Source organism: Pan paniscus, chromosome 8, assembly GCF_029289425.2.
Source record: "Pan paniscus chromosome 8, NHGRI_mPanPan1-v2.0_pri, whole genome shotgun sequence".
Classification (NCBI taxonomy): domain Eukaryota; kingdom Metazoa; phylum Chordata; class Mammalia; order Primates; family Hominidae; genus Pan; species Pan paniscus.
Genome location: NC_073257.2, coordinates 112,369,276 through 112,383,966, shown reverse-complemented (window position 1 = coordinate 112,383,966; position 14,691 = coordinate 112,369,276). Strand labels below are relative to the sequence as shown.

The 14,691-nt window shown below is 47.3% G+C and overlaps 1 protein-coding gene across 1 annotated transcript in view; it reads left to right on the top strand.

Moving 5' to 3' along the window:
* Nucleotides 1-13,438, top strand: part of SEC31B (SEC31 homolog B, COPII coat complex component) — a 35,607-nt gene extending 22,169 nt beyond the window's left edge. The window contains 15 exon segments of the mRNA XM_063607856.1: nt 517-591; nt 857-955; nt 1,311-1,410; nt 1,903-2,081; nt 2,317-2,443; nt 2,830-2,975; nt 3,679-3,852; nt 4,565-4,726; nt 9,208-9,385; nt 9,767-10,081; nt 10,328-10,386; nt 10,693-10,839; nt 11,117-11,233; nt 11,991-12,062; nt 12,294-13,438. Coding sequence (XP_063463926.1) covers nt 517-591; nt 857-955; nt 1,311-1,410; nt 1,903-2,081; nt 2,317-2,443; nt 2,830-2,975; nt 3,679-3,852; nt 4,565-4,726; nt 9,208-9,385; nt 9,767-10,081; nt 10,328-10,386; nt 10,693-10,839; nt 11,117-11,233; nt 11,991-12,062; nt 12,294-12,473 — 2,130 coding nt within the window. The 3' untranslated portion in view covers nt 12,474-13,438.
* The last annotated feature ends 1,253 nt before the right edge of the window (nt 13,439-14,691 follow it).

The window sequence follows — 14,691 nt, the reverse complement described above, 5'->3', positions numbered from 1 at the left end:
GGCAGGTATGTAAGTTGCCCTGACTTAGAAGCTTCTTGCCCACAAGAGCCAATATCTCTTGTACCAATTCTAAAAGCATAGCTTCCAGAGTCCCTGCAAGGAATCTGTCCAGTTACAAGAGCCACTGCAATCAGGGAAATGCATAGCATGTTGTTCACATTAATTATTTCTAGGTTACATAGTTCCAGTCCAGATGCAAGTTACCAATCACAAGCATATTGCCTAGGAACAGCTGACATTTTACTCTCACCAGACTACCAGGGTAACAGAGCTAGGAAGTCAATGAAAGGTCAAATTCTCATGCGCAAAGGGCAGGGGGCTATGTTAACACTGCCGATAGCCCATCAGTAAGTCAGATCCAGGGAGGAAAAAGAGATGGCATTGGACTGCCGAGGGCACTTCTAGTAGTACAAAGAACTATATTGGGTATACTGGCACAGATACCCAGCTTGTTGTAGGAAGAGCGTCATTTATGTTCATTTAATGGAATCTTTTCTGTGTTGTGTGGTTTCTTAGGTGACCTTAGAGCAAGACTCCAGAATGAAATTCCTAAAGCTTTTAGGATACAGTAAAGATGAGCTTCAGAAGAAGGTAAGCTGCTTTTCACATCAGAAACATGTACTTGTTGAAGAGAAGAAGAGAATGTTGCCAGAGTAAACCACCTCAGAATACCTCTTCCTGGCCTTATTATTGCATATGTGAGCATTTTACATCCTGGAGTTTGTTTTTTTCTCAGAAAAAAATAGATCAGGGATCTTAGAGAGTACAGTTGGTGGGGTATGGAGATAGGAAAAGAGAATAATGCTTATTTGATCTTACGCTTGAAAGAGCGGTTTTCAGAGGTCTCTCCCTGCAGGTGGCCACATGGTTGAAGAGTGACGTGGGGCTAGGTGAGAGTCCTCAGCCCAAGGGAAATGACCTCAACAGTGACAGACAACAGGCCTTCTGCAGCCAGGTGTGGTAGGAGTCCAGTCAGCCTGACCTATGGTAACACAGGAAACCTGCCTTTTGGGCATCTTTCCCTTCCTGGCCCTTTTCTTTGCTGTCTGTAAGTGTTTAGCGTCTGTAGAAGTCTTCAGACTCCTCACTCTCTTAGAACCAGAGTGAGACACAGAGTTCCTAAGCTTTTGGGCTGGGAGTGGAGAGCTGTGTCTTAACCATAAACTATGGCCCTCCCCAAACCTTACCTGGCTATTTTTTTAGTTTTACCCATTAACGGCCAAATAGTAGAGCTCTCAGGGCTACTAAGCCAGCTCTCTGTCTGTCTTGGGTTCATCCCTAAGTAGTCACCTCTGTCCTTCCTCATACAGGCCTCCAAACACACCACAAAGGAAGCCTCTGCTTCCTCAGCCTTCTTTGATGAGCTGGTCCCTCAGAACATGACTCCTTGGGAGATCCCCATCACAAAAGGTACCCTGACCCTGAGGGAGAGAGAGAGTCTCTGCTTAGGACTAGGTGGGCACGGAGGTTTTGGACTTGAGACATTCCCTTCTTGTCCCCTGCCTCGTGCCTTCCTCCCACCATCTCAAATGCTGAGTGAGTCGCTTACCAGTTAGAGCTCTCTCTGGTTGTAGATTTTCATGGATACGTCCTTCCTATGGAAGGCCTTCTACCAACAGATTTTCTTCTTCTTGCTGAAAGGACTGTGGCCCTGCCTACTGTGATCAAGCACACCTCACACTGTGCTACTGCCACATCAGTTCCCTCCCTTGTCTTGGGCCCTGTCTTTAGACCTGGGCACCAAAATACATTTTACTGCCAAGGAGTGAAACTTGAGGATTTAGTTTGGAGCCAAGCACACTGAGTGATATAGAGATATAGAGGGTGTGCTGTGGGCCCTGCAGGGGGCAGGAAGTTGGGGTTTGAGAGCAACTAATGCACAGGGGATGCTTCTGCCTGCAGATATTGATGGACTCCTAAGCCAGGCTCTCCTCCTTGGGGAACTGGGTCCGGCCGTGGAGCTGTGTCTGAAGGAGGAGCGCTTTGCTGATGCCATTATCCTGGCCCAGGCTGGGGGTACAGATCTGCTGAAGCAAACACAGGAGCGCTACTTGGCCAAGAAGAAAACCAAAATCTCCTCGGTAACTGCCCATCATGCAGGAGAAGAAGGGAGGGGATTACTTGGACCTTGTGAGGTGGATACCCACACCTTGGGACCCATGTTTGAGTATCTGCCTGCCTCTCTCTTTCTACTCTAACCACCCCCACCTCATCCCTTGCCCCTACTCAGTGCTCTAACAGGAGGCCTGTGCAGGAATCCTGCTGCCTATGCTGGATGGATGGCTGATGGCCTCTTTCCCTCTCTGCCCATTACAGCTTCTAGCCTGTGTTGTGCAAAAGAATTGGAAGGATGTGGTGTGTACCTGTAGCCTGAAGAACTGGAGAGAGGCACTGGCTTTGCTACTGACATACTCAGGCACAGAGAAATTTCCCGAGCTCTGTGGTAGGTGTGGTCCCAGGCTTCAGGATGAAATGGTGTGACTCCAGCATGGAGTCAAAGGATGCATGCAGGAGGGAGGTGGAGGAGCAGACTGAGCTGTGGGAGGCCAGGCAATGTTGTCAGGGCTAGAATCTGGCTGAGCCAGGAGGCAGGGACCACAGTGCATGCCCCTACTTTCAGAGGGGATCCTTTGTTGTCCTGTTTTACCTTGTCTTGTCACACCATGATGTGAGAACTTTCCCCTTCTCTGTACAGCAAGGTGAGTCTCAGTGTTGTCTTAAACTGCAGCTACTTGTCCCAGGCTCATGGTCCTCTCCCTGTTTCCAAACAGGAGAAGGAGAGGCACACAGGGCAGCTGTGCCATTAATGAAATTTCCCTCTCTCTGCAGACATGCTGGGAACTCGCATGGAACAGGAGGGCAGCAGGGCACTAACCTCCGAAGCCAGACTCTGTTATGTGTGCTCAGGGAGTGTGGAGCGGCTGGTGGAGTGCTGGGCAAAATGCCACCAGGCCTTGTCCCCCATGGCTCTGCAGGTACCCCTTCTCTGCAGGGTACTGGCCACTCCACACCAGGCCCTTAGGAGGCTAGTGGTGGAGATGTGCAGAGCTAGCAGAGGCGAATCTTCTGGGACAGGCTGGAACCACGGTGTTAGGGAGGAGCGAAAGGTCCTGAATGTCTGGGATCTTCTCCTCTTCCCTCAGAGAAGACTAAGCAGCAGCTGCTTCAGTGTTAGTCTTCATAATTTTTTTCCTATTTCAGGTTTGGTTTTACAGATGTATTCAGTACTTGAGTAATTGTGGCTTGGCCCTTCTATTAGCTACTGTGGAAAGTTCTGTGGATCTAAACTGCCAGGTGTTCTGTGGGTGACCACAGAAAGTGGGGGTCACAGACTCATGGAGAGACAAAAGTTGCACATGAAACAATTAGTATGACAGAGTCTGTGGTTGGTGATGTATAAGCAGAAAGGGTAAAAAAGCAAAAGGAAGAGGTAGAGATGTACAAAAATCTAAGACCCAGATGGGTCCAGTTAAATCCAATCCTAACAGCTTGGGAGGTGAGGCCAGGTGGCCCTTCTCTGTCACAGTTCTTACATGTCATCATCTGCTGCCTTCACCTAGGTATGGCCAGGTGCCCTCATCTCTACCCATAGTGGGAGATCCCTGAATGAGCTGTGTGGACTTAGAGAGCAGGATATGCCTCATTGAAGTCTTACCACCCTCATCCTTGTCCTTACAGGACCTGATGGAGAAGGTGATGGTTCTTAACAGGAGCTTGGAGCAACTGCGGGGTCCTCATGGGGTGAGCCCAGGCCCTGCCACAACCTACAGGGTCACTCAGTATGCCAACCTCCTGGCAGCCCAGGGCAGCCTGGCCACTGCCATGAGCTTTCTACCCAGTGACTGTGCTCAGGTAAGTGGGGCCATGTGGAGAGAGCAAACCATTTCATTCAGTCATCTAACATTGATTGAGCACTTCCATATTCCAGGCACTATGCTAATGCTGAAGCTCCTAGGATAGATAAGACGGAATCCCTTAAGCACCTCACAATCTACTGGGGGAAGATCAGATGTTGATGACTTATAGTGCCATAACAGAAGCTTATACTGAGCACTGTGGGAGTCCAGGGAAGGGACTGATTTTTGCCTGGAGAAGTCAAGGAAGGCTTCCCAATGGTTAAAACAGCTGAGCTGGACCTTCAAAGAGAAGTAGCTTACCAGCAGATATAGAACATTCTAAGCAGAAAGAATAGCAAGGAGGGAGGCATGCAAGTGTTTGGCAGGGATTCAGGAACCTTGAGTCATCTCTAAGGGGGCTAGAGTATAGAGCGGGGGTGTCCAAGGGTCAGAATACAGTCGTGGGTGCTTAGTTTCTGTTTCTGGTTGGGCCAGTAAAGCCCCTTCCTCATCCCTGTTTTCCACTTATCACTAGAGACAAACCAAAAACCATGGCTTCAGGCTGCTAAAAGCCTAAAACAAAACAAAACAGAACAACAACAACAACAACAACAAAATAACACAGGTTGGACAAGCTTGGTGTAGAGGGTCAGCTGAAATTTGACTGCTACCTGGGGCCTTGGTTGTTTTAATTTCTTGACACAGCTCTTCCTCATTAAAACTTATAGCCACCAGTTCAGCAGCTAAGAGATCGACTTTTTCATGCTCAAGGTTCTGCTGTCTTGGGCCAACAGTCTCCCCCTTTCCCCTTCCCCCGGATTGTTGTGGGAGCTACCCTCCACTCTAAAGAGACATCATCTTACAGATTGGGATCCCAGCCTTCTCACCAGGTAAGACCTCGTTTGTTCATTCATTTGTTCATTCAATAATACGTGCCAAGCATGGTTCTGGGCACTTGGAATATATTGTGAACAAAACTGATGAAAATTCCCAACTTCCATAGAACATAGATTCAGTTCTTTTTATAATAAATAACTGTTTATTGAACTACTAGGCTCTTAGGACACAAAGGTGCAAAAATCGTGATACTTGCCCTCAAGTAGCTCATAGTCTAGTGGAAAGATAGATATGTAAAAAATAGCTACAGTAGGCCTGGCGTTGTGGCTCACGCCTATAATCCCAGCACTTTGGGAGGCCAAAGCGGGCAGATCATGAGGTTTGGAGTTCGAGACCATCCTAGCCAACATGGTGAAACCCCATCTCTACTGAAAATACAAAATAATGATCTGGGCATGGTGGCACGCGCCTGTAGTCCCAGCTACTCGAGAGGCTGAGGCAGGAGTATCACTTGAACCTGGGAGGTGGAGGTTGAAGTGAGCCCAGATCATACCACTGCACTCCAGCCTGGCAACGGAGCGAGACTCCGTCTCAAAAAAAAAAAAAATAGCTACAGTAAAATTCATAAATACCATGACTGGGGTATGGCAAGGGGCTATAAGATCACACAGATGAAAGTAGTTTACTCTGTATGGTGAGGTTGTGGGGGCAGTCCAGGGAGTGTTTCAGAACAAGTCGGATGTTTGATCAGAGTTTCAAAGATTAAAAGTTTTTAGGCAAAGGAATGAGCAAGTGAAGACTGTTTCAGGCACAGAGAATAGCATGTACAAAGGCACTGAAGCAAGAGTAAGCCGAAGCCTTTTGAGAATTACTATTATTTAATTGGGGCTGCAACACAGGTATTTGTGGCTGTGAAGTTAGATGAAGCTGGAACAACAGGTAGGAGTTAGATCACTAAGGACCTAGCATTGTGTGCTAAAGAACTTAAACTTGACAGGGAGGAGCTATTGAACAGTTTTTGGAAGAGTGACATAATTAGCTGTATGTTAGGAAGGGCCAGGCTGGAGGGAGTTAGGCTATAGTAAGGGATGATGAAGACATGAAATAACTAAAGCTAGCCAGTGAGGTTGGATTTGAAATACTTAGTACTTAGTAGATAGAACTGACAGAATTGCTGATAGTTTGGAGAGGTGTGTGTGTGGTTGGGGGGACTGAGGGAGAGGAAAGAAGTTCTGGCCAAAGTGCCCGGGGGGATTGGATACTGTTAAGATGTGAGGCCAGAAGCTTGCTAGAGCTGCCGGAGAACAGAATCCAGGGAGATTTGGATACAGTTACCAGGCAGAAACTCTGATGGCTCATCTTGTCCCACCTTCGATCCCCACCCTAATTCCTTTTCTTTTTTCCCTCCCTTTTCTCTCTCACTTGTCTCCCCTTTTCCCCTTCCCCTCCTCTCCTCTCTCGCTCCCTCTCCCCGTCTCTTTTCATTTAAAAATAACCATAGATTCACAGGAGGTGGCCAAGAAATGTATTGGGATGTCTCCTGCATCCCAACAACACCCCGCCCCGTGTCGGCATCTCACACAACCACAGTACACTATCAAAACCAAGAAATTGCCATTAGTACAATCCATGGATTCAGATTTCAGATTCAGTCTCCACCAGTTTTACATATTGTTATGTGTGTGTTTATGCAGTTTTGTCACATTGTGGTGTGTAACCACCACCAAAATCAAGATACTCAATTTTACCATCACCACAAGACTCTCTTGTGTTACCTCTTTTATAGCTGCACTTATTCTGCCTCCCTCATCCTTGGCTTCACCAATATGTTCTCCAGCTCTATAATTGTTATTTAATGATTGTTACTTAAATAGAATGATGGCAATATGTATTCTTTTGAGATTGGCTCTTCTCCCTTAGCATAACTTCTTTGAGGTTCATTCAAGTTGTTCTGTGTACCAGTAGTTCACTCATTCTTATTGCAGAGTAGTATTCCATGGTGTGAATGTACCATGGTTTTAATTTTTTTTTTTTTTTTTGAGATGGAGTCTCGCTTTGTTGCCCAGGCTGGAGTGCAGTGGCGTGATCTTGGCTCACTGGAAGCTCTGCCTCCCGGGTTCACGCCATTCTCCTGCCTCAGCCTCCCAAGTAGCTGGTACTACAGGCGCCCGCCACCACACCCGGATAATTTTTTGTATTTTTAGTGGAGATGGGGTTTCACCATGTTAGCCAGGATGGTCTTGATCTCCCGACCTCGTGATCCGCCCGCCTCGGCCTCCCAAAGCGCTGGGATTATAGGCATGAGCCACCGCGCCCGGCCCCAGTTTTAATTTTTTTAGCCATTCAAACTTTGAAGGACCTTTGGATAGTTTCCAATTTGGGGTATTATGAGTAACACTGCTATGAGTATTCAAATACAAGTTCCTAACTGACATCTTTACTAGGTTCAGTCTTTAAGTCCATGAATGTGGCATGTTTCTCCATCAGCGTTTTATAATTTTTGTCACACCAATCCTGTACATATTTTGTCCAATTCATACTTAAGTATTTAATTTTCTTATATCACCTGTCAGCTCATGCCTACTAAGTATTTAATTTTTTTCTTCAGCAGTTTAAAATCAAATTTCTTGGTTTCTACTTGTTCATTGTGAGTATATAGAAATGCAGTTGATTTTTATGTGTTGATCTGGTTATATCCTGTGACTTTCCTGAATAGTTATAGAAGTTTTTTGTGGATTACATGGGGTTTTCTATTAGACAGTCATGCTGTCTGCAAATCTGCAAATAGATAGTTTTCTTTCTTTTCAATCTATATGCATTTAATTTCTTTCTTATGCCTTATTGTAGTGACTAGGACTTCCAGTCTCTGTTAAATAAGAATAGTGAACATAAGCCAGGCGTGGTGGCTCATACCTGTAATCCCAGCACTTTGGGAAACTGAGGTGGGTGGATCACCTAAGGTGAGGAGTTGAGACCAGCCCGGCCAACATGGTGAGACCCCATCTCTACTAAAAATATAAAATTAACCAGGCATGGTGGCACATGCCTGTAATCCCAGCTACTCAGGAGGCAAGGCTGGAGAGTCGCTTGAACCCGGGAGGTGGAGGTTGCAGTGAGCTGAGATTGTGCCATTGCACTCCAGCCTGGGCACCAAGAGCGAAACTCTGTCTCAAAAAAAAATAAATAAATAGTGAACATGAATGTTCTTGCCTTGTTTCCAGTCTTAGAGGAAAAACATTCAATATTTCAGCATTAAGCATGATGTTAGCTTTAGGTTTTTCACAGATGCTCTTTATGAGACCAAGGACATTTCCCTCTATTCCTTGTGTCTTAGTCCATTTTGTGCCACTATAACAGAATACCACAGACTGGGAAATTTATAAAGAACAGAAATTTATTTCTTATGGTTCTGGAGTCCACGATCAAGGCACCAGCAGGTATGGTTCCAGCAGGTACGGTTCCACCCTCTAGTTCCAAGATGGTGCCTTGCTGCTGTGTTCTCACATGGCAGATAGCAGATGTGCAAGAGAAAGCAAACCCACTCCTGCAAGTCATTTTTGTAGTGGAATTAATCCATTAATGAGGGCAGAGCCCTCATGACCTAAACACTTCCAAAAAGTCCCGCTTTCCCAACACTGTTGCATTGAGGATTCAGTTTTCAACACATGACTTTGGGGAGCATATTCAGACCATAACACCTTGTGTACTAGATCATGAATCGGTGTTGAATTTTGTCAAATGTTTTTTCTGCATCATTTCTGTCATCATGTTATTTTCATTCTTTAGTTTGTTGGTATAGGGGATTAAATTGATTGGTTTTTAAATATATTGGATCAGCTTTGTATGACCTGGAATCAATCCCACTTTCTTGTGGAATATTATTTTTTATATACAGTATTTGATTTGCTAAAATTTTGTTGAGGATTTTTGTGTCTAAGTTCATGAGAAATATTGATATGTAGTTTTATTTTCTGCTATCTTTTTCTGTTGCTGGCATCAGGGTAATACTGGCCTCATGAAATTAGTTAGGAAGTGTTCCTTCTATTTTCTGGAAGAGATTACATAAACTTTGCATTAATTCTTTGACTGTTTGGTGAAATTCTCCAGTGAAACCATCTAGGCCTGGAGATTTCTTTTTTGGGAGCTTTTAAATTACAAACTCAATTTCTTTAATGGTTATAGCACTATCCAGATCTTCTTTCATTGTGACTGAGTTTTGGTAGTTTATGGTTCTTGAGGAATGGGTCCATTTCTGATAAGTTGTCAGATTTATGAATGTAAAGTTTTCTGTAGTATTCGTTTATATTTTTAATGGCTTCAGGGTCTGTTGTAATATTCCCTGTTTCATCTCTGATGATGATTTATATCTTCTTGCTTTTTATCTTTATCAGTTTTTAGATGTTTATCAATTTTATTGATTTTTTTCCTCAAAGAACTAGTTTTTGTTTCATTAATTTTCCCTATTATTTTTCTGTTTTCTGTTATTTACCTTTCTCTTTCCTTTCCAAGAGCTGATGTTTTTTTCTCTTCATAGGTCCCAACTCCATCTCCAAGGCCAAGGGTTTTCACCCCTCAGTCATCACCAGCGATGCCCTTGGCACCTTCCCATCCTAGCCCTTATCAGGGTCCCAGGACACAGAATATAAGTGACTACAGGGCACCTGGGCCCCAGGCCATCCAGCCTTTGCCTTTGAGCCCTGGGGTAAGGCCTGGTGAGTGAGTCACTGAAGATCTATCTGGGCAGAGCACAGAGGTCTCAGGAAAGCAATTGGCATGGCCAGCATGGATTTGGGAAGCTGTATGTCTGTCTAGTGAGAGGAGCTTGGAAGTTGAAGTCTGAATTCCTAATGCTATCACGGGCTTCGTACCTTTGGCAATATACCAAAGTGTTGTGTTGCTTATTTCAATGCTATGGGATTGTTTTGAAGGTCAAATAAGGAATATAGTTAAAAGTATTTTGTAAATTATAGATTTCCATATACATGTATTAATCATTTATTTTTTTTATTGCAATCCTGTTTCTCCCTGATATGCTCTGAGTTGCTCCTGAAATGAAGTTTAGTGACAAATGACCTATTTCTGTTCTACTTCAGCTTCATCTCAGCCACAGCTATTAGGAGGGCAAAGGGTGCAAGTTCCTAACCCGGTGGGATTCCCTGGGACATGGCCTCTTCCTGGTTCCCCTCTACCCATGGCATGCCCAGGCATCATGCGACCTGGCTCTACCTCCCTGCCTGAGACTCCTAGACTGTTCCCTCTGCTTCCTCTGAGACCACTAGGTCCCGACCGCATGGTCTCCCACACCCCAGCCCCTCCTGCAAGCTTCCCTGTGCCATACCTTCCAGGGGACCCAGGTGCCCCATGCTCTAGTGTCCTCCCAACCACTGGCATCTTGACTCCTCACCCAGGTCAGTCTTCCTTCCATGGATCCCTCTTCTGGGTTATTGCCTCCCCTGCCTGTCTCACTACTTTGGGAGTCTTTCCTCAAGTCAGAGGGCTAGGGCCCTGTTGGGTGGAGGGTGGCTGGGAGTGTAGATGGTCTGCAGAGGGAGGTATGGTGAACTCCAACTCAAAGAATGCTTCCAGCCTTCAGATAAAAAACTTCCAGTGTTTTTCACTATGCGCCGAAAAACCTCTATCTTTTTATCCTATAGGACCTCAAGATTCCTGGAAAGAAGCCCCAGCCCCCAGGGGAAACCTCCAGAGGAACAAGGTCAATGCATCTTTCCCTACCCACTCCCTCGCACATTCACCAATGACCACGTTCTAATTCCTTAGAGGATTCAGTCAGTCCTTCCCCTTCTCAGACTGTCCCCGCCCTCCTCCCACTTACTCTTCTTTCCTCAGAACCCTCTTCTTTCTCTTTCCCTCTTACACACATACACCAGTCTCCTCACTTCCCAGTTTCCCACACTCACTCTTCTGTCTCCTTGTTCACTGTCATTCCTGCCACTCCCCAAAACCAGAGCCATGGAGTCTCTCAGGTTAGACTCATGTGTCTTTCCTTCTGTCTCTTTAGCTGCCAGAGACATTTATGCCCCCAGCACCAATTACTGCTCCAGTTATGAGCCTCACCCCTGAGCTACGAGGGATTCTTCCCTCACAGCCCCCTGTCTCCAGTGTGAGTCATGCTCCCGCAGGAGTTCCAGGAGAACTCAGCCTGCAGGTGACAGGGACAATGTATTCCCCTCCCTTGGGAAACCTTCCAGCCCTCCTTGGGTGCAGGTCATGGTAGATGGGCCTCATTCCTCAAGGCATGTGCTGAGGGAGACTGGGGGCAGGTACCAGGTGTCCTTACTGCAGAGAAAGGGAGGCTGCTCATCTCCTCAACTCTGCTGTAATGGGAACAGTGTGACTGTGAGTCACTGGGGACTAGTCCTTAGGGAAGCCATGAGAAGGACAGCTTGCCCCTCTGGCCTTTCTCCCTGCTTCTTTATCAGCAGCTTCAGCACCTGCCACCTGAGAAGATGGAAAGGAAGGAGCTGCCCCCAGAGCATCAGTCCTTGAAGAGCAGCTTTGAGGCACTTCTCCAACGCTGCTCCCTGTCTGCAACTGACTTAGTAAGTCTGAACCTTCTTCACAGTGCCCTCCTCGCACCCCTCGCTGGCTCCAGGACCCCTCAGCTGTGGACCAGTTCCTTGTGTGACTCTCTTCTCACTGCTCCTGGACATGCTGTCTCTATCTTGTACTTAATTGACGTCCATGTGGAGCTGGGGAGAGACTTTTGAGTCTGGTCTGAAGTCCAGCTCCTTGGTGGTAGGACCCAGCAGCATTGAGACCTAAAGGCAGCAGGGGTACTGGAAGGAGGGTAGAGCCAGGAGTGAGGAAGTCTGCCATTCCCCTGCTGGCTGTGTCGGCTTGAGCAAGTCACTTACCCTTCTTGGGCCTTCATTCCCTCCTCTGTGAAATGAAGCCATTCTAGCTCTAATAGGCTGTGATTTTTTTTTTTTTTTTTTTGAGATGGAGTCTCGCTTTGTCGCCCAGGCTGGAGTGCAGTGGCGCGATCTCGGCTCACTGCAAGCTCTGCCTCCCGGGTTCAAGCCATTCTCCCGCCTCAGCCTCCCAAGTAGCTGGGACTACAGGTGCCCACCACCATGCCCGGCTAATTTTTTGTATTTTTAATGGAGACGGGGTTTCACCGTGTCAGCCAGGATGGTCTCCATCTCCTGACCTCATGATCCACCCGCCTTGGCCTCCCAAGGTGCTGGGATTACAGGCGTGAGCCACCATGCCCGGCCTAATATGCTGTGATTCTTTAGGGCCCTGTGTGGTGTTAGACTTAGGGGCTGGGGTTGGAATCCATTTCTTTCTCTGCAGAAGACAAAAAGGAAGCTGGAAGAGGCAGCCCAGCGTCTGGAGTATCTATATGAGAAGCTCTGTGAGGGGACAGTAAGTACAGCTAGCTGTGCTCCCACTGCCTCCTACACTTCCACCATCACCATGGCCAAAGGAAGCCCAGTGTCTTTTCTTCCCATAGGTGTCACTGACCTGGGTTCCCCACAAAATACGTGCATCTTGCCTGGACTGGGCCCCAGAACTTAAGTCTTCCCTTATCCCTTCCATGCTGCCAGGGTAGGAGCTGGGTTGGGCTCACTAACCTAAGGGTCATTCCCTCCACAGCTCTCACCTCATGTCGTGGCTGGGCTCCATGAGGTTGCCCAATGTGTGGATGCAGGAAGCTTTGAGCAGGGCCTCGCAGTGCATGCCCAGGTGGCGGGCTGTAGCAGCTTCAGCAAGGTGTCCAGCTTCATGCCTATCCTGAAGGCTGTCCTCATCATCGCTCATAAGCTGCTGGTCTAAACCAGGCAGCCTCTCTTGCTAGGAGGCCACTTCTGCTGTTACATAACTCCTCCCTGCAGAAGAGGGGACTTCTGCAACAGATTCTGTTTTTCCCGACTCTTTTCCTTGCTGCCAGGTATGTGATGCTGTAGGCTTGGCTCCAAACCAGCTGAGTGCCTGCTTTTTACTCCTTTATGTCTGGCCTTCTAGGATCTGTCCAAGACACTCTCAGGCCTGGAGGCAGGGCATAGAATCAGTTCTTCACTCTCCCTAATACTACACTCTGTAAGGACCTGGGGCAGGATATCTTCTCCCCCAGGGATCTTCTATTTAAGTGGCTTCTGAGAGGGTGAACAGGATTGTTACTTTTAAGCCTGCCTCTGCTGTGACCATCATGTGGGTCTTTTGTTTCTCCCTTCTGTGGTTTATGAGCCTGCCCTTACCTTTTCCCTGCCTCTGACTTCGTATTTCCAGGTCCGTATTTCTCTGTAGCCCAGGGTCTGGGGTAGAGCTGACTGCTGTTCACCCTTTGAACAACTCATGGACGTGAGGGATGGGTGCTGAGCAGAACCAAGAGAGGAAACTTTGGCGCTGTTAAAATGGAATTTCTCATCTGCCGGCATTATTAAGGGTGGGCTAGGTTGGATGGAAGGTGAAAGGGATGAACTGCCTTTTGCCGGAAGCTGTCTTAGGCTGTGAGACAGGAGCAGGGGAACCACAGCCTATGGGGAACTGCCCTTGACTCCACCTATGTTGGAGCCTTAGCCCAAGGCCATTCCTTCTGTGATGATAAAGCCCAGTTCTGGAATTGGAGCCATATTAAGGAATGATTCTCTTCCAGCGCTGCTCCTCAAGGGTTGGGGGTCCTTCTCCCTCGCAGCCACCACATGTCTCAGGGCTACCTTCTCCGATTGGATTTGCATTTGTGGCACTGTATATGATGCAGTGATGTACTTAATGGTGCAATAAAGCTGCTTCGATTTGGTTTCCTCTGTCATCTCCCAGTCATTGCCTCCTCTGGGTTCTATTTTGCCATTACCTTTCTAGTCCTCTTTATTCTTGCTTCCTGCACCCTAGTAAGGCAGGGGAGAGGCTTAGGGAGAGATAAATCAAGAAAGTTAAAGGAAGGTGTCCAGTCCCACTGAATCAGGTTCTCTCCTTGCAGCATTTGTGGTCACTCTGCTGGGTGTGTTGAGGGTGGGGGGATTGTCTCCCTTCATCCGTGCCTGGTGTTCAGTTCCAGGGTTTTCCCCACCCCACTTCGGGGCTGAGCTCAGCTATACAAAGGGACTGGGTGTGAAGCCAGGGGATGCTAGCCCTAATCCTGTTGTAGATCCCATCATGTCTGCGGGCTAGATGTGTGTGTGTTTGGGAGGGAGGGATTGTTAGGCAGTATTTGTTTGTAAAGCCACTTGCTCTTCAGATAATACTTGCACTAACTTCTATTGATGAAGCAGTGTGAGCCCTAGCAAAGTCCTTTCCCAAAGTGTCTTTGAAGCCAAGAGCCCATTGAAGGGAAGAAAGGCCGGGAGAGGGGATTAGTTTGTTCAGCAGCTGTGAATTTCAGTGGGAGGTTGATGAACTCCGAAGTCTTTGTTTAAATTAAAGTGGGGGAGAAAAAAGCCGCTGCTGGAGCGAGAGCCCCACTTGGGGCCCTGAACTAACACAAGGAGAAGTCTGAGCTGCAGGGAGCTGTGTACTGACTGCGAAGACTTTTCCCAAACACTTTCGGAAAAGGTGTTGTGAGAAGACAAGGGGGCGGAGTGGCGGATTAGCATGTGAAATGAAGTTTTCATTGACTCCAGTGGGGGTAGAAGGCTATTTTAATGGCATTTTGTTCTCCTATTTTCTCTTCTTGAGCTCTTTAGAGATATTGTTTTGCTAAGACAGGCTTTCTTCCCCCTTCTTTCCAGTCTGAGGATTGCCTCTATGGGAGCCAACATAAATATTTCTCCTCCAGGAATGCGGGTTAATTAAAAGGAAATGAATGAGTGGAAGCATCCAATCCAGACCTACAATAGGCGAGTGCCCTGGCCTGCCCTCCCCTCCCACCACCGCCAGCACCACCAGCGCCGAAGACGACCCCGTCTCTGTCTTTGCCCTAACCTGCTGCTAAGGCCAGTTGAGGCTGCGATTCTTTTCAAAAAGAAAAAGCTCTGCCTGTGTTTAGGCTCACAGGCCAGGGACAGGAAGGAGACAGTGTTTTGCCCACCCCAACCAATGTCCTTGTCACTTCTCA